Source organism: Cotesia glomerata, linkage group LG7, assembly GCF_020080835.1.
Source record: "Cotesia glomerata isolate CgM1 linkage group LG7, MPM_Cglom_v2.3, whole genome shotgun sequence".
Classification (NCBI taxonomy): Eukaryota; Metazoa; Arthropoda; class Insecta; order Hymenoptera; family Braconidae; genus Cotesia; species Cotesia glomerata.
Window position 1 is genome coordinate 17,432,487 of NC_058164.1, and position 24,464 is coordinate 17,456,950.

General features: G+C 35.2%; 1 protein-coding gene across 4 annotated transcripts in view; it reads right to left on the bottom strand.

The window, feature by feature from the left end:
• Window positions 1-24,464, bottom strand: part of LOC123268757 (ATP-sensitive inward rectifier potassium channel 11-like) — a 213,340-nt gene that overhangs the window by 65,994 nt on the left and 122,882 nt on the right. For 3 of the 4 annotated variants that reach the window (XM_044734109.1, XM_044734110.1, XM_044734112.1), the window contains exon 3: window positions 5,126-6,186. In XM_044734109.1, the coding sequence (XP_044590044.1) occupies window positions 5,126-6,186 (1,061 nt within the window). Of the gene's footprint in view, window positions 1-5,125; window positions 6,187-6,691; window positions 6,853-24,464 lie in introns of those variants that run through there. The other variant, XM_044734111.1, reaches the window with a different exon arrangement.

Genomic DNA, 24,464 nt, shown 5'->3' on the forward strand with positions numbered 1-24,464 from the left:
AATACAAGAAAGCTCTTCGACATTTAAACAAAGCCATCAAAGATAGCAAGAAGAACTGCTGGAAAGAGCTAATCAACGAGGTGGACAAAGACTTGTGGGGTAGACCTTACAAGGTAGTCATGGCACACCTGAAATATCAGCCAATGCCGTCTCTTACGTGTCCTCAACTCTTACAGAAGATCGTGACTGCGCTGTTTCCACGACAGCGCGTTTTCAACTATCTGTTGACACAGGACGAACTGAATGATATTCCACCTGTCACGAAAGAAGAACTGATGGAAGCTTGTAACCGCGTCGGGAATAATAAAGCACCGGGATTGGACGGAATCCCTAATATTGCCTTGAAAACATCTATTAAAGCAGCACCAGCGTTATTCCTCGACGGCTACAACATCTGCTTGAAGGAAGGGATTTTTCCTCGGAAGTGGAAACAACAATGGCTGGTACTACTTCCTAAAGGGAAAAAGCCACCGGAAGAACCGTCATCTTATCGTCCACTCTGCATGCTGGATACAGCCGGTAAGATACTAGAACGTATAATCCACCAAAGGATAGAAGCAGTTGTCGATCCACTCTTGGCAGACAATCAGTACGGATTTCGGAAAGGACGATCAACCCTGGACGCGATCAACCTGGTTGTCGGTATAGCCAAAGACGCAATCGCCGGTACAAGATGGAAGGGGGGAACGAAGAAATATTGCCTGGTGGCAACTTTAGACATAAAAAATGCCTTCAACTCCGCCAACTGGGATTGCATCATGCAAGCCCTTCAAGAGATAAACGTACCAGGATACCTACGAAGGATAGTCGCTAGCTACTTCACAGATAGAGTCCTGAGATATGACACGAAGAATGGTCCAAAGGAGTATGATGTTACTGGAGGTGTACCGCAGGGTTCTGTTCTCGGTCCACTTCTCTGGAATGTCATGTACAACGGATTGCTGAGACTGAAACTACCAAGAAACGTCAAACTGGTAGCTTACGCGGACGACGTAGCCGTAGTAATAGTCGCCAAGCATCTTGATGAGATAAAACATATGTTCGCTATCACCTTTGAGCGAATTAACCAGTGGATGGACACAGTAAATTTACAACTGGCTAAACAGAAGACCGAGGCTGTACTTATCACTAGCAGAAAAGTGGTGGAAATGATCAATCTAAACGTCGGAGACCCAGACATCACATCCCAACCATTCATTCGATATCTGGGAGTGATGCTCGATGCCCGACTTAACTTTAAACAACAAGTTGAACACGTGACCACCAAAGCATCAGCAGTAGTAGCCAACCTAGTACGATTGATGCCCAACATCGGTGGCCCGAAGCAGACAAGGAGGTCATTGCTATCATCAGTAGTTACATCGGTCCTCACATATGGTATATCCATTTGGGCCGACGCACTTGAGATCCAAGAATCATGGAGGAAAGCATGTCCAGTTTACCGACTGAGCGCGCTAAGAGTAGCCAGTGCCTTTCGAACAATATCAGAGGAAGCAGTGTGTGTCATTTCCGGAATTTTGCCGCTCAGAGTCCTAGCTGAGGAAAGACGTAACCTTTACCAACGAAAGAGGACAACCGCACAAAGTGCCGAGGAACTCAGAGCTAAAGAACGGCAGAACAGCATCGCACGATGGCAATCGCAGTGGGACGCCGCGACAACAGGGAGATGGACACACCGTCTCATACCAAGGATTGACGTTTGGCTTAACCGGAATCACGGCGAGGCCAACTTCTATCTGACCCAGATGTTGTCAGGACACGGCTGTTTCCGGGAGTACCTTTATCGCTTTAAGCACGATAATTCCCCAGAGTGTCCGTCTTGCCCAAGAGTTGCTGAAAATGCGGAGCACGTTTTCTTTGAGTGCCCTCGTTTTAACCCACAGCGTGATGAGTTAGAGAAGATCCTGAACAAGAAAATCACACCAGAGTCAATAGTAGAAGAAATGCTGTCATCCGAAGCTGCCTGGAACGCCACAAGCACGTTTACTACCGAAGTGCTTACAGAGCTGCGTTCCATTGAAAGAAAAAGGGCAAATGACAGAAACTAGAAGGAAGGAAAAATAACATCTTAGCCACCAGAAGGAATAGCAGTAGCTAGATCCTCCCCTCACGAAGTAATGCCTGACGGCGGTTTCCATGAGGGATTAGAGGAAAGAAGAAAAGGGGTTTAGGGCTTAGTGGGTAGGGGCGTTAGCGTCGAGTTTTAGTATGACGCTGCGTCGAGTCGCCACATATCCAGGCCGAACAGCTATGCCTGGAATCCGTAAGAAGGATTCCCTCTCCTAAGATAAAAAAAAAAAAAAAAAAAAAAAAAACACACACACACACACACATACACACACACACTGAGACACTACAAATCATGCCAATCATGATTTATTATTGAGAATGCCAACATCTATTTAATACGTCTACAACTATTTCGGCCAATCTCGTCAATCAAAAGGGTCAATCAAGGACAAAGGGTCATCTTCGCAGTCAAATTTGTAAGTAATTAAAACAAGTTAACTGGCACGCGCGAGAACTTTTGTCTAAACCTTTTCTATTAAACAAAATACCGACATTCATACGGAAGCGGAATATTCCAAAGAGCAGTGGATCCCAAAACTTTTTATGAAACTTAGGCGACTATTCTCTTATCCGCGAGGTTTAGTGGGCTAAGAAATTAAATTTTTTAAGATTGAAAAATTGAGTGTTTCAATACATACATACAGACACCGTGACAACCTCGCGGGGATAGTCAGGGAAGCTTCCTGTGACCTTCAAACGTCGAGATCTGATGAAAACTCAATTTTTGCGAAACGAGGTGAAAACAATGTAACGTCCACGTTTTCAAAAATTATAAATTAAATAAAATTATTTGTCCCCGGCTCGAAATTCGCTCGCCGGAGTCCAGGGTCATAAACGGGGATTACATTATCAATAACAAAATAATAAACAAAACACTTTATTTTAAATAAATCAAAGAAAAAGGAAAACCTCTTTATTGGCCTGATCATGTTAATAAACGATATAAACAATATAAACAAATTAAACAATATAAACAATATATTAGAACACTCTTTTCACACATACTCGCGGTTCAAAATCGCGAACTAACTGTCAAGAGCTGGTTCCTCGCTTCCCCAGGAGACTAGCCGTCACCCCTGGGCCTTAACCTCTACCCCGAGAGCGAATGGAGAGTGTCCTCTTCGCCCCCACCTACACGGCTTATGATCACCTACCGTACCTCAGCTGAAGGCTTCGGCACGGGGAGAAGTACTTTCATCCGGTCGGTTCATGATACTTACCTGGGCCTTGGTCAGACTCCAGGTAGAGTATCATCCTCTGGAATTACTTGGTGAAGAGTATTCGCCCGAGTAATTCTTCCGAGAAAGAACTGCTTGCTTTATCGAGCCAAATTTTGGCGTTTATCATTTTTCCCCCAACTTTCTTGTAACGAACCGGAAGGGTCGTTTTAGACACCTGTCCGGTGCCCTCGAACTAGCATTCAAAAATAATTATTTATTATTTTAATCGTAATTTCCTTCATTATATATCCATTCGTTGATTTTTCCATACTAAATTGTCCTCGGGACTTAGAATAATTTTGCCAGTCTTTTAATTTCTTCTACAATTTAATCATACCTTCGGTAACAATAATATAAAATTTTTAAATAAATACAAAAATTAAATAATTAATCGCCGTACTAATAACAATAATTTTTTCTATTAATTTTTAAGTAATATAAAAAAATAAACTAAAATACTCAGATACAAAAAGTAAAATCTGGGTCATAATTATAATACAACTCTGTCTTTTCTTCTTTTTGTTTTTAAACAACTAATAATCACTAACTTGTAATTTAATATATGAAACGATATAACTCAATAGTTCAAATAATATTCGGAACTCAGAAAACCGTAATAATAATAATAATAATACCTATCCGAACAAAAACATAACTATAAACGTTTATTTTAAACGATAAACAACATTAAATTTAATCAAAACGAGGATTGGACCGTCGAGTAGGCAGCCGCTGTTGCTCCCCTCCTCGTTCCGCCTTTCCGCCCTACTCCTCAGCTGTCCCTGTTCCCAAATTTTGGTCATAACAATAACTTCCCGATTTTTGAAAATCTTCGATTTTCTTAGCGGGAAGTTAAAAAAACATATTTTTCTTTAAATAACTCGTAACTTTTTTTTGGTTGGGTAAAAAAATTTGAAAAAATTTTTAAAATTGTTTTCAGTAGGGTAGAGAAAGATACAAAAATTTCAGGAAATCGAAAATCGTCGAGGTCAAGAGTGGTCGATTTGGCATGAAATGCCCCATATATAAACCCGAATATGCTAACGATAAACATTAGAAAAAGTTTAAGTTGAGATGTTATTGCTTATTACTGTCCGTATATTTTATGGATTATTGATCAATTGTTGCAACATTAATTACAATAGTCATAATTTTTATTTCAACTCTACACTTAAAAAATTTTTTGCAACGATAAAAGTTAAAAATTTTCTAAGTCCAGTTTTTTAATTATAAAATTTTTGCTATCATAAAAATATTATATGTTTTAAAAAATAAAAAGATAGAAACAACCTACAGACCCTCGAGGTAGGCTCTTTAGGTTCAAAATACAGTTTTGAACTATCATTTCGACCTCAACAGCCTATTTTTAGGCCGATGAGGGTGAAAATACAGTTTTAAATTTTCATGCAAACCCAACAACAAAAGAAAGGAGGCTCAATAGGCTCAAATCATTTTTTTAATTTTGACTCGGGAAGTCGAGGGGTGTGTACTCTAAAGTTCTGTTCGGAGGTGTGTACTCCGAAGGTTAAAAATGTTTGAAGTGAAAGTGCCAGGTGTAAATAGCGAGATACTTGATAAATGGATAGTTGAATCGCAGAGATTATTAGAGGATTATGAACCAAAAATAAACTTAGTAGTTGTGCCTTCTTGAGTCAAAATTTTAGCAAATTGCTGTTAGCAATCAAATCCTTTCTATATCGAATTTCTTGTTAATAAAAAACTAATTAACTAGAAATTTTTGACATTCTCCTTGAAATTCAAGTTATCAAGATCTTACATGTAACTATTAAATCTCGTCAAAAGGAAAAAAATAATAACCCATAAGGGAAACAAACCTGTGCTGTAACGTGAATCGTCTTGAACTTTATAAAAATCCGTAAGTTCTCGCCCAGAGCACAATGGTGTATCGACTTGTGTAGTAGAATTAAAAAGAGAATGGTCTACTTCATATCCTTGTCGTTCTTTGGAATAATCCACCATTGGCTCGAAGCGATGACCCCATAAAATTTCGTGTGGCAGATAACTTGATCTCGCTTGTGTAGTCTGTCCAGTAGATTCAATCGTTCCTTCGAGAATAACCACAACTTCAAACCGCTCCGTCAACATATCTTCAGCTGACATGTCATAAAATGGTGATTCTGCATTAATTTTATGAATAATTGTCATAGGCCAAATGAAGAATATATTGCCATTATTATTATCATCTGTTCCTACGGTGAGTTCTTTTTGATTCAGGGTAAGAATTTCTCCTTCTTTAGTTGTAATAGATCGGATTACTTGAGCTCTTACCGTGGCACCGATTATATGAGATTTTCTCATATCAGCCACACGAAACATGAAACAAAGTTCACCATCTCGTTGACAAATGACTGCATTGCGTGAGAACAATAATGTTTGGGTACGTTGTTTTGGTCGGCTCATTTTCGCAAATACGATGCCAACCATGAATGATTGAATCATCACTCCAGCGATGCTTTGAATACACATCACAAATATAGCCTCTGGACATTCTTCGGTTGTCGATCTACTACCATATCCGATAGTGTGTTGAGTTTCAACCGAGAATAGAAAGCAACTGGTGAATGAAAATATATTGTAAATGCATGGTGTCCAATTATTTTTAGCTTGAAACGGAGGTAAATGATTTATATCAAAATCTCCATGAGTAAATGCAATAAGCCACCAAATAACTGCAAATCCTAGCCACGATAAGACAAAACTTAGAGTGAAACAAAGTAATGTCCAGCGCCATTGCGTGTCGACAAGAGTTGTAAAAATATCTTGAAGAAAACGTAATGATCGTCGTGATATTCGAGATTGTAAAACATTGCAATCACCATTTTTGAATACCGCTCTTCTCCGTGATCTTCTTATTGGTCCTGCTCTGTACCGACTTCTGAAATCAAATTATGGTATTTATGAATACATAAAAATTATTAGTGCAGAATAGATGCCAGCATAAATGTTTTATATATTTTATATGGAAGATGCGCACTTATTCACAGAAAAAATATGAATATAATTAACGAAGTATTGAGTTCAATAATAATGTAGATTTACAGTTATGGGCGCTAACAAAGTTTCAAACACGACAATTGGCAGAGGTTTTTAAGGATTAAAAAATACTATTCAGTCAAAATTTAGTATTCAATAAATCGCAGCCATTAAAAAATGCTGCTTTTCAGTGTTGTATTTAAGAATAAAAATTTTTTTAAATGAGTCGCAGCTTTAATCTTCTTAAAGTTGCGGTAGTGTTTACAATCTTAAGCAGTGTTTACAATCGAATGAAGAAGCAAAGACTACCATATATATATTCTAATATTGATATAATTTGATAATGATTATTTTCTATGTCTATCTGATGGGCTAACAAAAAAATCTAACTTGATTAAGATGTTTACCTGCTTCTAAGAGAATTTGAATATTTAGGCACTGTAAGAATAATTGGTGATTGCCACTGAGACTGTAAGAGTCTACCATCATCTGTGCTTTCCGGATAAAAGTAATGTCCATTCGCATCGTAAGATATTGTAGTGTTTTCATTCATTTTGCATTATTTTTCATATATATAATATTGTTAGTATTGATATTTGTTATAAATAGCCACACTTTACTCATGAATAGTTAAATTGTATTTTTTTATTACTCAAAAAAATATTGATCATGCATAATTATTACGCCAAATAAAATAAACAGCGATTTTCTTTTTAACATATACTCGGAAAATGTTATTCAGGGTATTTTTATATCAATAAAACGGGTTTTAAACAATGATTTTTTTTTTTTTTGTTAAATTACCACCATAATACAATCAAAATACTTTCAAAATCTTAAAAAAATTTCTCTGGACTAAAGAAACGAGTTAAAAAATATAGGAAATAACAAAATTAAATTTTTCTTTCAATACTTCTGAATATTTCTAATACTTTTGAGTTTCTGCTCTCATGAAGGATTAACATTGTTAATTATTTTGAATTCTTTCCTATAACCAGGGTCTAAAAAGACAACTTAAAGCGGAAGTTTGCAGAGTTTGATTCATTTACCGAAATATTGAATTCAACAAAAATTTCATGTAGATACGTTTAATTAAAATATTTGAACTTTCAATGTAACTTGAAATATTATTTGAACTTTTATTTTATTCATGCCATATCTTCATGATATTTTACGATGTAGTACACTTATAATGATTTCAAATTAAATACGATGAACTTATTAAACTAGGCAGATTTCAAAATTTTAATAGCTGTTAGTATACAAAACGAACTAATTGATTATTATCAGTCTTGATATTAAAACTATTAAAACATGAAAATTTATAGTCTTTGAATTATATTACATAACACTCAAAAATCACATTTTGATTTAGAAATGCAATTAGATCTTACAAGAAAGTATTCTCACATGAAAATCTAGTACTACTAATTTGCATTGTTACGTGTCAGTCACTAAAACTTGAGTTTGTTTTTGTCATTTGCAAGGATTTAAAAACGTGTGAAACAAAATTTACTTTTAAACTTCATGTATTTCATTCAGTCTCTTAAGCAATTTCGTAAAATCACATGAAATCGTTGAAGTAGCTCTTTCTTTTTCTTGATATAATCACAAATACTGATTTGAACGAAATCGAATGTAAAAAAACTTTAAATACTTGACTTCACTCATTTCAATGTATAATTTTTTGTATCAATAATATGCAAACGAACACAAGACATAAGTACACATTTAACTACAAAGCTTATTTGAAATAAGTCAAAATTTTTATCTCAACAGCATATTTTTAATGTTGGTGTAATGATATATTATTGTTATCAATCAACGCAGTGGTATATCACGTTTCTTATCAGCTTTCTTGCAAATCTTCCTAGAGACGTAGATTACAATTATCAAATTATCTTTATGTTTTAAATTACAAGAATGTGATCTTACATTCATATGATTGCCATTATTTTAGAAACAATCATTTGATAATCAATATTGTTTGTAGTAAAACGTTTGAAAAAGTCTAAAAACTGGATATTTTTTAATTTAAAAATAAAATTTTTTCGCTGTGTTGAAGTTCAATATAAGCGCATGCGTATCATTGCTTAAGCGTTTCGGAGCTCCTAAAGTTCGAAAACAGTTGAATTGTAGGATTTGATAGATTTAAAAAAAAAATGGAGGAAAAAAATTCGCAAAAATGTATACGCGAAAAGAAAAATATGGGAACTATTCCCATAATTTTATGGGAATAGTTCTCAGGCAATTATAGGAACTGTTCCCATAATTATAGGAAATTTTCCCAGAATTATGGGAACATTTCCCATAACGATGGGAATGGTTCCCATAATGATATAGGAATTGTTCCTATAATTATAGGAATGGTTCCTATAATTATAGGAATGGTTCCTATAATTATAGGAATGATTCCTATACAATTATAGGAACCATTCCCATAATATTATGGGAAATATTCCCATAATGATATAGTAATGGTTCCTATATCATTATGGGAAATATTCCCATAATGATATAGTAATGGTTCCTATATCATTATGAAAACTATTCCCATGATGGTATAGGAAGGATTCCTAGAATATTATAGGAATCATTCCTATACCATTATGGGAATCATTCTCAAAATAAAATAAAGATAAAATTTTCGTGCGGAGTGAGTTCGAAATAATTTCTATAATATATAGACGGAAAAAAAATTGATTTTCATGTGACAGCAACATAATTTTCATGTAGTATGCAATAATAGTTAAAACAACAATAATTATTAAATAATAATAATAATAATAATAATAATAATAATAATAATAATAATAATCTATATTATTAAGAGAATAAAAAAAATTTTGTGGCCAGTGTATTTATATGATAAAATGGGTTTTTGCTTGGAGTTGGGCCATTTCAAAGTTTCATATCATTCTCACCAATAGTCAATTTATTATAATAAGAATTTAGGCTGCATTCGAAAATACTCTGTGTCTAGATACATAATGAAGAAATGACCTTGTATCTGGTAAACTATTGACATTTGAAGATGTAAGCTCATCCCGATGTTACACTCATCAAGAGCTTTCATTTGAATACTCACATGCATTTTGATATATTTTATATATATTAGGGTGTCCGTTATTTCCCAAGTTGACTTTTTTTTCGCGATCGCCCCCTGAATTTTTAGTTCTTGACCTAAAAAAAAAATATCTTACCCAAATAAGCTCTTAATTACCAAATTGAACCGTGCCGAAGTCGAGTTACATTTCCCATTTCAATAACATGGGAATTTGGAACTTTTTGCAATTATTTTTTTTTCTTCAAAAAAAATGTCACCACGTCAAATTATTCTTATAATTTTTCGATAAAATCATTCCTTTAGAAGTTATTTGTGGTTAAAGTTGTGTTTGTAGTTATTATCATAGTTTTGAAGTCTTGCTGTAAAGCTTTTTGTGTTATAATCATTTATTTTATCTATAAATGTTCCAAAAATTTTATCAAAATGATTAATAGTTACAGTAACGTTAACAATACGATGTATTGAATACATTTTTAATAATATTGCCACTTATTTGTATTTTTTCTGTCTCTATTCACATTTATTTGTTAAGCAATTTTTAGTCGCATTATGATAAGTATTCATGAATTTGTTTGTTTTTGTTTTCATGAATAATTTGCACTAAATATTGTTTTTGTTCTTTTTTATGCGTTAAATTGTTGATGTATTTTTGAGTTCATTGAAGCGCTCTTTCGGCTACATCGTTAACAATTGTAGATTATTAACAATGTCTAATACTTCCAAACAATCATTATTGGTGGCTCATGTCTCAAAGTTAATCTCTAGCAATTTTTTATTTATGTTGAATCAAAAAAAAAAATTTTCATCGAATTTGAATTAATAAAAATTAATTTATTTAAGAAAGAAATCAACCCATATAGCAAAATGACGTATTAAGTTATTCCGAATGAGCTCAGATTTATGATTTGGACGTCAGAGTCTACGTCAAAAAGACGTCTTTAAGACCTTCTGAAGAGGTCGAATGCGCCGCTTATTGTAGACTTTAAGAACTCATCAAAACGAGCTCTTAAAGAGCTCTTTTTTCTGAACTCGCACAAATGAATGATTTTTTATCTATATACGCTATTATAATGATAACAATAATAAGAACACAACAAAAATAATATTAATAATAATAATAATAATAATAATAATAATAATAATAATAATAATAATAATAAAAGTAAATTATGAAAAATAATTCAGAGTTTTATGAAGCACCGATGCTGATTTCGAATGTTTATTATTTTAGTTAGACCTAATATTGTCGGTATAAAGAGAGAAAGTGAAAATCGCAATTGCCGTAACTAAGATTCGAACCCGAGTCGCGCACGTGCTAGATCGATACCTAACCCCCTACGCTGTTTAAACGATATGTCGTTACATATCTCATTATTCTTATAAGCTAAGTTTATATAGTGATGAAATGTTGCGATCATTGTCTATATTATTCATTCTATTTGATACTGTGTATCGATAGAGAAAAAGTAACTTTTACGAATATTTATATACTAAAAAATATTCAAAAGGCTACCTGTAATATTTTTAACTTCCCGCTGTGAAAATCGAAGATTTTCAAAAATCGGGAAGTTATTGTTTTCACCCCGTTTTGCAAAAACCGAGTTTTCATCAGATCTCGACGTTTGAAGGTCACAGGAAGCTTCCCTGACTATCCCCGCGAGGTTGTCACGGCGTCTGTATGTATGTGTGTGTGTGTGTGTGTGTGTGTGTGTGTGTGTTTTTTTTTTTTTTCTCCTTAGGGGGGGGAATCCTTTTTACGGATTCTAGGCGTAGCTGTTTGGCCTGGATATGTGGCGACTCGACGCAGCGTCATACTAAAACTCGACGCTAACGCCCCTACCCACTAAACCCTAAACCCCTTTCCTCTTTCCTCTAATCCCTCATGGAAACCGCCGTTAGGCATTACTTCGTGGGGGGAGGATATAGCGACTGCTCTTCCTTCTGGTAACTAGGTATTATTTTACCTTTCTTCTAGTTGTTGTCATTTGCTCTTTTTCTTTCGATGGAACGCAAGTCTATAAGGACTTCTGTTGCAAATGTGTTTGCGGCGTTCCAGGCAGCCTCTGATGACAGCATTGCTTCTACTATTGTCTCTGGTTGGATTTTCTTCTTCAGGATCATCTCCAGCTCATCGCGCTGTAGGTAAAATCGTGGGCACTCAAAGAAAACGTGCTCCGCGTCTTCATTGATTCCTGGGCAGGACGGGCACTCCGGTAAATCATCATGCTTGAAGCGGTGAAGATACGTCCGAAAACATCCATGTCCTGACAACATCTGCGTCAGATAGTAATTGACCTCGCCATGACTCCGGTTTATCCAAACGTCGATTTTCGGTATGAGACGGTGTGTCCATCTTCCTGTTGTCGCGGCGTCCCACTGCGATTGCCATCGTGCGATGCTGTTCTGCCGTTCTTCAGCTCTGAGTTCCTCGGCACTTAGTGTGGTTGACCTCTTTCGTTGGTAAAGGTTCCGTCTTTCCTCAGCTAGAACTCTAAGCGGCAGAGTTCCGGAAATGACACACACTGCTTCTTCTGATATTGTTCGAAAGGCGCTTGCAACTCGTAGGGCACTCATACGATATATTGGTCCAGCTTTTCTCCATGAATCTTGCACCTCTAGTGCGTCAGCCCAAATTGATATTCCGTAGGTGAGCACCGATGTGACTACTGATGACAATAGCAGCCTCCTGCTCTGCTTTGGGCCTCCGACGTTCGGCATCAATCGTGCGAGACTAGCTCTCACTACTGACGCTTTCGTACAGACGTGTTCCACTTGCTGCTTGAAGTTGAGTCGGGCATCAAGCATCACTCCCAGATATCGTATATGAGGTTGTGATGTGATTTCTCGGTCACCGACATTAATCTTAATTGTTTCAACTTCTTTTCGGCTGGTAATAAGCACTGCTTCGGTCTTCTGCTTGGCCAGTTGTAGGTTCACTGTATCCATCCACTGGTTGATCTTCTCAAAAGTGATGTCAAACAGATGTTGAATCTCGTCGAGGTGTTTGGCGACGATCACTGCGGCAACATCATCCGCATACGCTACCAGTTTGACACATCTTGAAAGCTTCAGTCTCAGAAGCCCGTCATACATGATATTCCACAGAAGTGGACCAAGAACAGAGCCCTGTGGCACACCACCGGTTATATCATACTCTTTTGGACCATTCTTTGTATCGTATTTCAGCACTCTATCTGTAAAATAGCTAATCACTAGTCTGCGAAGATATGTTGGCACGTTCTTCTCGTCGAGAGCTTGCATGATGCAGTCCCAATTAGCGGAATTGAAAGCATTTTTGATGTCCAAGGCAGCCACCAGGCAGTACTTCTTCGTTCCACCCTTCCATCTAGTTCCTGCGATTGCCTCTTTGGCCGTATTAACAACCAGGTTGATCGCGTCCAGGGTTGATCGTCCTTTCCGGAATCTATACTGGTTGTCTGTCAAGAGTGGGTCGACTACTGCATCTATTCGCTGATGGATGATACGCTCAAATATCTTACCCGCCGTATCTAGCATGCAGAGTGGTCGGTAAGATGACGGTTCTTCTGGCGGTTTCTTTCCTTTAGGTAAAAGTACTAACCGTTGCTGTTTCCACTTACGAGGAAAAGTCCCCTCCTTGAGGCATGCGTTGTAAGCGTCTAGAAATAATGCTGGTGCTGCCTTTATGATGGTTTTCAAGGCTATATTAGGGATTCCGTCCAATCCCGGCGCTTTATTATTTCCTACCCGATTACAGGCCTCCAACAATTCTTCTTCAGTGACAGGTGGAATGTCGTCCAGTTCATCTTGCGTTGACTGATAATTGAGACTGTGTTGCTGTGGAAACAGCGCAGTGACGATTTTCTGAAGGAGTTGGGGACACGTAGGTGACGGTATTTGTTGTTTCTTCAGGTGCGTCATGACCACCTTATACGGCCGACCCCACACGTCTTTGTCGACCTCGTATATGAGCTCTTTCCAGCATCTTCTTTTGCTCTCTTTTATGGCCTTAATAAGTTCACGACGAGCTTTTTTGTACTCTGCGATCAGCACTGCAGAGTAAGGTCTTTGATAGCCACGTTGTGATATTCTTCTCTTTCGATGACACTCTTTACGGAGGTTGCTGATATGATCATTCCACCAGTGTACCGCAGGTCTTGAATTCATAACACGTTTGCGAGGCATACTGGCATCACACGCTTGTGTTACTCGCATCATCAGAGCCTTAGTATGTTCTTCTGCACATCCAGTCTCTATCGGATCACTATCGAGGGCTGTTAGCAATACTTCTGGGTCAAGAGATTTCACCTTCCAACCGACGGTGTTAAATTGCTTGATAGGCCCCCGGAGGTTCTGGTCGTTTGACGTTTCCCAGAGTATCGCATGATGGTCACTGGCAGTGTAGATGTCCAGTACCTTCCAGTTAGTGTTACCTTTAGCAAGGCTGGTACTGACAAAAGTGACGTCTACAATCGAGTTTGCGTCACCTTTGGTGTAGGTCGGCGTGTCACCACTGTTGAGCAAGACTACATCTAGTGTAGAAAGAGCTTCTAGCAGCTCTCTTCCTCGTGCATTAGTCTGCTTACTGCCCCAGTCCACTGCCCAGGCGTTAAAGTCCCCGGCTATCGCCACTGGATGATGTTGCTTCGCGTCCTCGGTCAGTCGATCCAAGAAGTCAGTAAACTCAGCAATTGAGAGGCTAGGTGGTGCGTAGCAGCTGTAAAAACGGATGCCATCTACTGATGCTGCTACAAAGCCAGCGCTGCGATTGGTAGCTACACTTTGGAAAGGGAGCTTACCACAAGCCCAGATCACAGCTTTCGTGGTGATATCCGTCTCCCAAGGTTGTCCAGCTAAATGTTTATATGGCTCCGATAAAAGCACAACGTCGAGCTTTAATTCCCGTACTGTCTGCATAAGCAGGTCATGCGCAGCTTCGCAGTAATTGATGTTAAGCTGCAGTATCCTCATGTTCGTTTATTTGTCAGCTTCTGGAGTGCTTCTTGGAAGACTGGACATCGGCCAGAACCAGACCGGTGAGCAGTGTCCTGAGAGCCAGGTTTTTCCGCACATAACGCACATTTCACTTTATTTTGGCATTGAGCAGCTTGATGACCTGTTTGCCCATATTTGATGCAAAGCCCAGATCGGTCGACTTCGCTTTTACATTGGGCAGTAGTGTGCCCAAAGTGCCAGCACTTATAGCATCGTAGTGGTGTCTTAATTGCTCTGATACGGCAATTTACCCAGCCAATCCTTATTTTGCCTGTCTTTCCAAGTATCTTCTGCACTGTTGCTGCTGGCAATCGTACCGAAGCAGTTTGAGTACCTCTGTAGGCCGGACGAATTTTAATGACATCTTCAGGTATTTCGTAGTCATTTCCAGCTGCCTCTTGTAAGGCCTTCCGGACATCGTCTTTAGTTGTTTCGTCGTCATGTCCCGGATTTCAAGCTGTTCCTCTGGGCCTTTACAGATGACTTGCGCTTCTTCTTTAAGAATGCTCTTGATGGTCTTCAGCAAAGCTTGTCCTTTGTCTGCGGTCTTTCTGGAAAGCGTAATGAGCATATTCCCATCATTCGTCTTTTGAACCTTGTCAACGACGTCACGGGTCTGATCTGGTGGGACATCTTTTTTAATCCGACGCAGTATCTCGGCATATTTTGCCTTCTCAACGGGTCGAATAATTAAGGCATCTGGTTTGGTGAATTTTCGCGGTTTTTCCCGCTTAGGCTCCGGCCGAGATTTGTTCACCGGTTGTTTTGGTAACCGCTCTCTCGCTTGCTCCTTCTTCTCCTTCTTGGATTGGACCTTCTGCCATTCAGTCACCTCTTTTTTTCCGGCGTTCTGCACTGCCGTGTTTTTCGGAGGGCTTGGTTTCAGGTCCTTTTTCTTCACAACTTGGCAGATCGTTGGGTCGGGAGAAGATCGATCTTTTCTCTTAGTTGACTAGCAGCAAGTGTGTGTGTGTGTGTGTGTGTGTGTGTGTGTGTGTGTGTGTGTGTGTGTGTGTGTGTGTGTGTGAAAGTATGTGAACCGCTTATAACTTTTGAACAGCTTGACCGATTTCATCGCGGTTGGTGCCATTCGAAAGGGCTTGACCAAACTTAGATTTTGAAATTTATTTAGACCGATTCAGATCAATAGATTGGGAGAAATCTTCAAAAAACTGAAAAAAAAATTTTTTTCAAATGTGGTTTTTTTGGAATAACTTTTAAACGGCTTGATGGTTCAATTCCAAAAACTAATCAGCTCTTAACCTTAAAAAACCACGTCGATCGCCACCAGTCCAGTCAAAATCGGTTGATTCGTTCGAGAGATATCGTGAACGAAAGAAAACCGAAAAAAGTGTTTTTTCGGAATAACTCCGAAATTTCTAGCGCGATCAATTCAAAATTTGAAATTCTTTATGAGGCTTAAAAAACTGCGTCGAATGCTGCCAACCGCGTGAAAATCGGTTTATTCATTCAAAAGTTATTGCGGTTTAAAAATTCAAAAAATAGTGTCATCAAATCCCCATCAGACTTTTGAGCTCGAAGAGCTCAAAAGCATAGGAAAACAATTTCTTTGAGCTTGGAGAGCTCAAAATAACACATAAATTGTATTTTTGAGCTCGAAGAGCTCAAAAACGCCATTGGTGCAATTTTAAGCGCCTAAGTATGGAATTAGCGGGAAGTTGCAGGGATGGCCTTCAGGGTCAACCGTTTTCCTAATTTTTTTAAATAGTCTATATAAATTTTGTTTACTTTTCACAATATAAAATCTAATAGATAAATTAATGAATATTAAAAATTCAACAATAATTAATAAGTATATAGTTATAAGATATCGTTAAATTCGAATAAAATGTTTAAAATTGATACATGCAAAGTACTCCTTAAATGTAGAAAGTTCACATAATTTTTTCAGATTAGAATCCAATTTTATTATTTTATCTAAATTAGTTTGATTACGAACCAGATTTTAACATCATTGCCTATTACTTCATAATATAATTTAAAATTTTTGAAAAATTTAATTAACCTGGATTAAGAGAAATGAGTTAACCTATGCCAAGTGTATATCTATATATTAATCTATTCAAATTGTTTTAAATCATTTAATTCGAATTATTTTTAATCATTTTCAATTTAATTTCTCAATCAGGAAAGTAATAAATGAAAAATGAATAAGATTTTGACAGCTTTATATTAAAAAGAAATTTGTGTTTTTGTTTATAATGTCTATAAGCTCATTATACGCAACTCAAAAAGAAGTCCAAAAAAGGGACTCAGTTAGATGTCAGAAAATTGACTCCAAACTTATGAGTTCATTAAGAGCTCTTAGTTCTGACCTCGTAAAAAAGAGCTCTTTAAGACGTCACATTAAGACTTTTATAAGAAGTTTTTTAAAAGACTTCATACTGAAATCTTTCTGACTTGGATGCTGACTGGGAATATCTTTTTTTTTAATTGATAATTTCATTATCTGCATTTACTATATAGCGTTCAGGGGGAATCAAAATCGAAATTTTCATCACATTTTAATAATTTAACGTAGTTGGATCCTACAAGACATATTTCAAGAAAATTATGAAATTTTTTTTATTGAAAGATAATTATATTAATGATTCACCACCAAAATTTCAGATCAATTCACCACATTGTTTTTAAGCAATGAATTTTCGAAATTGCAACATTTACACGTAAAGGTATAGAAAGATGGTGAAGTTATATACTATAGTATGAAGTTATATACTATAGTATGAAATTATTTGCATCACTCGAGTGGTATGGAAGATTTCATACTAACTTTACCATCTCTCTATATCTCTGCGTATAAATGATGCAATTTCGAAAATTAATTTCTCAAAAACGGTGTGGTGAATCGATCTGAAATTTTGGTAGTGAATTGTTAATATATTTATCTTTCGATAAAAAAAATTTCATAATTTTCTTGGAATATACCTTGCAAAACCCAACTGTCTTAATCATTTTTCGTTTTACGTGAAGTTATGTATTTGAATCGAAAAAAGTCAAATCAGCTTTTTCACCAGTTAAACACCACAGATGGTTTTTGAATTTGTGCAATACTGCCTCAGAAATTTTCTTAACGGTCGTCCTGTAATGATACAGTCTTTATATAATTTATTTCTTGGTATAGAGCTGATGCTGCAAGAGGTGCCAAAAACCAAAATGATACATAAATAAATACTATGAATGAACAAATATCCAAAAGATTTTGTTGCGTTTCAAGATCTAACTAGAAAATGTCCCGAAAAATATATATTTTCAGCGAATAAATCGCTTTTGACATCTAGCGTGCATGGTAAAATGCAACTGGTTTATAAAATTTGATTTCATTGGCACTCTAATAATGCAACTAAAAATTGCTTAACAAATAAATGTGAATAGAGACAGAAAAAATACAAATAAGCGGCAATATTATTAAAAATGTATTCAATACATCGTATTGTTAACGTTACTGTAACTGTTAATCATTTTGATAAAATTTTTGGAACATTTATAGATAAAATAAATGATTATAACACAAAAAACTTTATAGCAAGACTGCAAAACTATGATAATAACTATAAACACAACTTTAACCACAAGTAACTTCTAAAGGAATGATTTTATCGAAAAATTATAAGAGAACTTTTTTGTAGAGCATTCAATTTTTCATCAGAATATGCACCGATCATAATCGTGGTGACATTTTTTTTAAGAAAAAAAAAATAATTGCAAAAAGTTCCAAATTCCCATGTTATTTAAATGGGAAATGTAACTCGACTTCGGCACCGTTCAATTTGGTAATTAAGAGCTTATTTGTGTAAGATGTTTTTTTTTAGGCCAAGAACTAAAAATCAAGGGGGCGATCGCGAAAAAAAAAATCAACTTGGGAAATAACGGACACCCTAATATATATAAATATATAAAATATATGAAAAATTGATGTGGGTACTCAAATGAAAGGTCTCGATGAGTGTAATGTCGGAATGAGCTTATATCTTTAAAAATGTCAATAATTCACAAGATACAAGGTCATTTCTTAATTATTGACATTTTTAAAGATATAAGCTCATCCTGATGTTATACTCACTAAGAGCTTTCATTTGAGTACCCACATGCATTTTTGATATATTTTTCATATTTACATCTAACATATATATAAATATATAAAATATATGAAAAATTGATGTGGGTACTCAAATGAAAGGTCTCGATGAGTGTAATGTCGAGATGAGCTTATGTCTTTAAAAATGTCAATAATTCACAAGATACAAGGTCATTTCTCAATTATATGTCTAGAGATAGAACATTTTCGAATGCAACCTAAATACTTATCATCATAAATTGACTATCGATGAGAATGATATGAAAACTTGAAAAGGCACAAATTCAAGTCAAGTCCTTTGCAATGACATTAAATTTCACTAAAAAAATCGATTTCATCATATGACTATCCAGAAGACAACATTGTTCTTATTATCTTAATAATATAAATTATTATTATTATTATTATTTAATTATTATTGTTGCTTTAACTATTACTGCCTGCCGCATGAAAATCATGTTGATGTCACATGAAAATCATGTATCTGCCACAGGAATGTATCATGTGGCACTTCCAATTTTTTTTTTCCGTGTAGGATTTAAACCTATATATCGTGGAAACTATTCCTATACTATTATGGGATTAGTTCTCTAGTAGAACTTTGACGGCACATTTTATAAATAATCTTAGTGTATTTTCAAATTTCGAAAATTTTTATCGCAATTGATATAAATCTGAATGAGGTAATAGAATACGTTATTGTTTAATAGACTGAAATGACATTTTCATGATAAATAAATGTAGAAGTACACTTGTAAACTTTAAAACTTAAGTGACTGGAACGTAGATATGAATGATGTCTCAGATAGCTTAACTGGAATGAGCGCTCTGCGATCGCAGCGCTATCACAGAAGAAATATATATTAGGGTGTTTCAAAAAAAAAAAAAAATTTTTTTTTTTAATGGTGTTGAAAAGTTGAAAGTACATTTAAAAATAAGAATTTTGGCGCCTATTAGAGCCCTTAATATTAATATTAAGGTTTGCCTCAATTCATTTGTAATTTTTCTATTTAAATAACACGAGAAAACTTTTTTTTTATTTTTGAATTTTAATTACTTCGGAATGGCTTGTTTACGCAATATTCCAGAGAGAAGTCTTATAGGATATTTCACGCTCTACAAAAAACGTTTGAAGGTCAAAGTTCCTCAGATCAACCGTTTCAAAGATATTTGCAATCAAAAATAACACCAATCAAAAATTTCAAATATTTTCCAATAAAATTGCAAAAAAAAATCATACTTTATATTGATATTGTTTTTTTTTTTTGTAAAATCAATTGAATTCTGTTAATTTGAGATTTTAATTTTTAACTTCTCGCTACGAAAATCGAAGATTTTCAAAAATCGGGAAGTTATTGTTTTCACCCCGTTTTGCAAAAACCGAGTTTTCATCAGATCTCGACGTTTGAAGGTCACAGGAAGCTTCCCTGACTATCCCCGCGAGGTTGTCACGGTGTCTGTATGTATTTGTGTGTGTGTGTGTATGTGTCTGTGTGTGTGTGTGTGTGTGTGTGTGTGTGTGTGTGTGTGTGTGTGTGTGTGTGTGTGTGTGTGTGTGTGTGTGTGTGTGTGTGTGTGTGTGTGTGTGTGTCTGTGTGTGTGAAAGTATGTGAACTGCTTATAACTTTTGAACGGCTTGACCGATTTCATCGCGGTTGGTGCCATTTAAAAGGACTTGACCAAACTTAGATTTTGAAAACTATTTGGACTGATTCAGATCAATAGATTTTGAGAAATCTTCAAAAAACTAAAAAAAAAAAATTTTTCAAATGTGGTTTTTTTGGAATAACTTTTAAACGGCTTGATGGTTCAATTCTAAAAACTAATCAGCTCTTAACCTTAAAAAACCACGTCGATCGCCACCAGTCCGGTCAAAATCGGTTGATTCGTTCGAGAGATATCGTGAACGAAAGAAAACCGAAAAAAGTGTTTTTTCGGAATAACTCCGAAATTTTTAGCGCGTACAATTCAAAATTTAAGATTCTTTGTGAGGCTTGAAAAACTGCGTCGAATGCTGCCAACCGCGTGAAAATCGGTTTATTCATTCAAAAGTTATTGCGGTTTAAAAATTCAAAAAATAGTGTCATCAAATCCCTATTAGACTTTTGAGCTCAAAAGCTCAAAAGCATAGGAAAACAATCTCTTTGAGCTTGGAGAGCTCAAAATAACCCATAAATTGTATAAATTGTAATTGTAATTGTAATTATAATTGTAATAAATTGTAATTGATGCTTGAAAAACTGCGTCGAATGCTGCCAACCGCGTGAAAATCGGTTTATTCATTCAAAAGTTATTGCGGTTTAAAAATTCAAAAAATAGTGTCATCAAATCCCTATCAGACTTTTGAGCTCAAAAGCTCAAAAGCATAGGAAAACAATCTCTTTGAGCTCGAAGAGCTCAAAAACGTCATTGGTGCAATTTTAAGCGCCTAAGTATGGAATTAGCGGGAAGTTGCAGGGATGGCTTCAGGGTCAACCGTTTTCCTAATTTTTTTTTTGCTAATTTACTCCATACGTAACTCACAAAAAGTACAAATACATAAATATTAAGGTTAAAATTATCAAACAAATGATTTTTGGGTCTCTCTTATAACAAATTTATTTTATTTTCTACCAAATACTAATAAATTCTATTAAACAATCAATTCTTTATAACAAAAAACAATATTTAACAAAAATTCATAAAATTTTTTCTAACTTGAAAATATTACAGTTTTATAAAATTATTTTTATTGCAATTAGGATATCGTTTTCTGTGTTCTGTCACTACTTGCAATAAATACTGAAGCTGTTCTTCATTTTTCGTTAAGCATCGATTATACTGCTCTATCAATGCCACGCCGCGTTCTGCTACATCATTTACAACTCGAAGTTTCTCAAAATACTCCAAGTTTCTTTTGTAATTTAGATTCTGAGGCCACAAAGTTACATCCTCATCAATGAAATCATACGACAAATCAAACGATTTAAACAGATTTATCGATCTCATAGATACAAATTGACTAAGATCTTTATTTAATAATGACTCTAAATTTTTCTTATCGATTATAAAACGACTCGTTGTAGTTTCATTGGTTTCACAGTTTTTTAAAGCATGAACTATTCTTCTTTTTGTTTCAACTGAAACAGTTTCGTCAAAGAGAGATAAAACAGACAACTCGTTATTTAAATACCACAAGTGATCGGCTAATTTTTCTGAGCATGCCCGTGAAATAGTATCATTAAATTTTTTATATGAAATTAATTCTTTAATTAAAGTTAAATCATTATTAGGTGCTGCGATAGCGCACGGCGCAGTATACCAATCTTTTAAATAGAATATTATGATAAATAAACTAAGTTCTCGTAATCCAGCTATTTCTCAAAGTAAAGAACATTAATTATTATCAACTGATGTGAAGTAAAAGTTACAAAATATTTTACAAATGCAATTGTAATCGTTAATGATGATTAAGAGTGTAATAATCATGTGAAATTGATTTCCAATATTTTTATTTACAACGGGGTTAATTATTAAGTGTAAAATGGATGATTATACGGAACTTCATAAATTTTCATGTTTCACTTTAACATCAGTTGATAATTCTTTAGCGCTGGATTAAAAAATTTTACTTCTATTTGATTATTAACGAATTTCAAAATTTCATCTTTGATTGGTGTTATAACTTCCAAAATACTACAGCGTATTTGACGCTGTAGTATCAGAACACAATGCTTTGATGTTATCAGTATTAATATTCCATTGTTTTACTGTTGTAATAATAGCTGAAGCTTGATTTTGTCCAGTTCCAGATTCTAGTTTGGGGACTCCTAACAGTTGAAATTTACCTGATGATTGTAATAAGTGTTTTTTTTGCCGCTCATTGGCCCCTTAATTAATTTAATAAAATAAAACAATACCTAGCAAAAACGATTCTAAATTAACGAGGGCGCCACCAGGATTTTGTATCTCGGTTCCTGGAACCGGAAACCAGAGCTGAGCTTATAATCTACAGGGAGAGAGAGTGGAGGAAGGTGATCTGAAAGAAATAAATTTTTATTTAACAATATATCGATATTTATTAACCATATAAAATAACAAATGGTGATCACTCACGCACGCACACTACAATTAACAACTTAAGACTACAGCCTAACTAACGGCTGACCAGAACTTCTTAAAATTAACAGCCTAACTAACGGCTGACCAGGACTTCTTAAAACTAACAGCCTAACTAACGGCTGACCAGAATTTCTTAAAATTAACAGCCTAACTAACGGCTGACCAGGACCTCTTAAAACTAACAGCCTAACTAACGGCTGACCAGAACTTCTTAAAATTAACAGCTTAACTAACGGCTGACCAGGACCTATTAAATTTAACAGCCTAACTAACGGCTGACCAGGACCTCTTAAAACTAACAGCGAAGCACTCCGCAAAGAGACTAATCGTATGCGAAGGAACGCTGTTAACACTCACACACACATAACCCACACTTCTTCACACACACTGACTCTACTTTACTTTTTACTTCCGAACTTCTAAAATTGAACTCCAAAACTTACAACGTTAACTTTACTACAATTTTTCCAGTCATTAGTTCGCATTTAAAATCATAAACAATTCCCACTATTAATAAAACAGAACCTTCAATAACTTCGGATTAAAACGACGCCTAAGCTTCTTCCAAAATTAACACGAGTTTAATACTCAACATTAAACAAATTTTTAAGAACATTCGACGTAAAATTTTACTCCAATTTCAACTCGTAATTTATTTCTTAAATTTTGAATAAATTCTTGAGAATATTTCTTTATAAAATTCTAACTACTTTTCTGGGATTAAATCCACACCGTTAAATATTTTTATAAATAATTCCAATAAAATAATAATTTTAGTCTTCAATAGTTCAATGTATAAATGACCACGTGAAATTTTTCGATTTATAAATAATTAATAAAACAATTTTTCTCAATGTAAAATAAATTCACGAAAAATTATCCACGGGTAATTCGATCTCACTGGCGTCGAAACTCAGTAACCGATTCTCAATAAATAAAATATTTTTAAATAATTAAATAATTTCCAATAACAAATTATATTAATAAATGATAATTCAATTGTTATAAATTGTAATGATAGTCCAATTGTTACTTTTATATTTTCTGCGTAATAAAATTCACAAGGAATTTGTGTGCTCAAAATGGACGCCGTTGTTCGTAACTGCGTAGCAAATATGACCTCGGATATGCGACCGACGCTTGACCGGTCGTGAGCCGCCGATTGGAATAATTCTCGATGTTCAGAAATTAAATTAATGTTTCAATAATGAAGTAAATTTATTTAAACCAATCTTAAGATGTTAATAATTATGAACTGGCTAAATTAATAAATTAATTACTCACGACTTCAAACCCAAAAGGTCTAGAACATTCTTCGGGTATAAGATCCCCAAGAAGAATGCTCACAATGCTAACGAATAAGATTTAATTACAATTAATTAATTATTTAATTATTATTAGGCAAAATATTATAAATAATTGAATTATCAAAAATTTGATTTAATAATGAGAAGTAGTAAAATTGATGAGCCGGGTATACGACCCCCTTGGCTCATCAAAAATGTGAAAGTCTCAATACCTGGTTAAATTTGTACTGAGGAAACTCTTTGTTCAAAACTGGTTTCCTTCTTGGACTTTTTGGCTGCTGATGTTGTTGAACTGAGCACTGCACTACTTCTAACTCACCACAGCTACTCAACTGACCAAGAAACCCAAAATTTCCCTCACTTGATGCTAATGGGTCCCGAAGACCGAGACGCGCCAGTGCTGCGTCGAATAATTATCACGCGTGTGCGGTTTTACCGTCTGGGATAACTTAGATGTTTGACTTGATATTTCATGATTAACAACATTATCAGTCTCAACTGTACAAGAATAGTCAACATTGTCATTACCGAACTCTCCGACATCAAATGTACCACTATCATTATTATTATTATAATTGATATCAATGTTCTCTTCATTATTGTAATCACTATTACTGTAGTTATTATTTTCA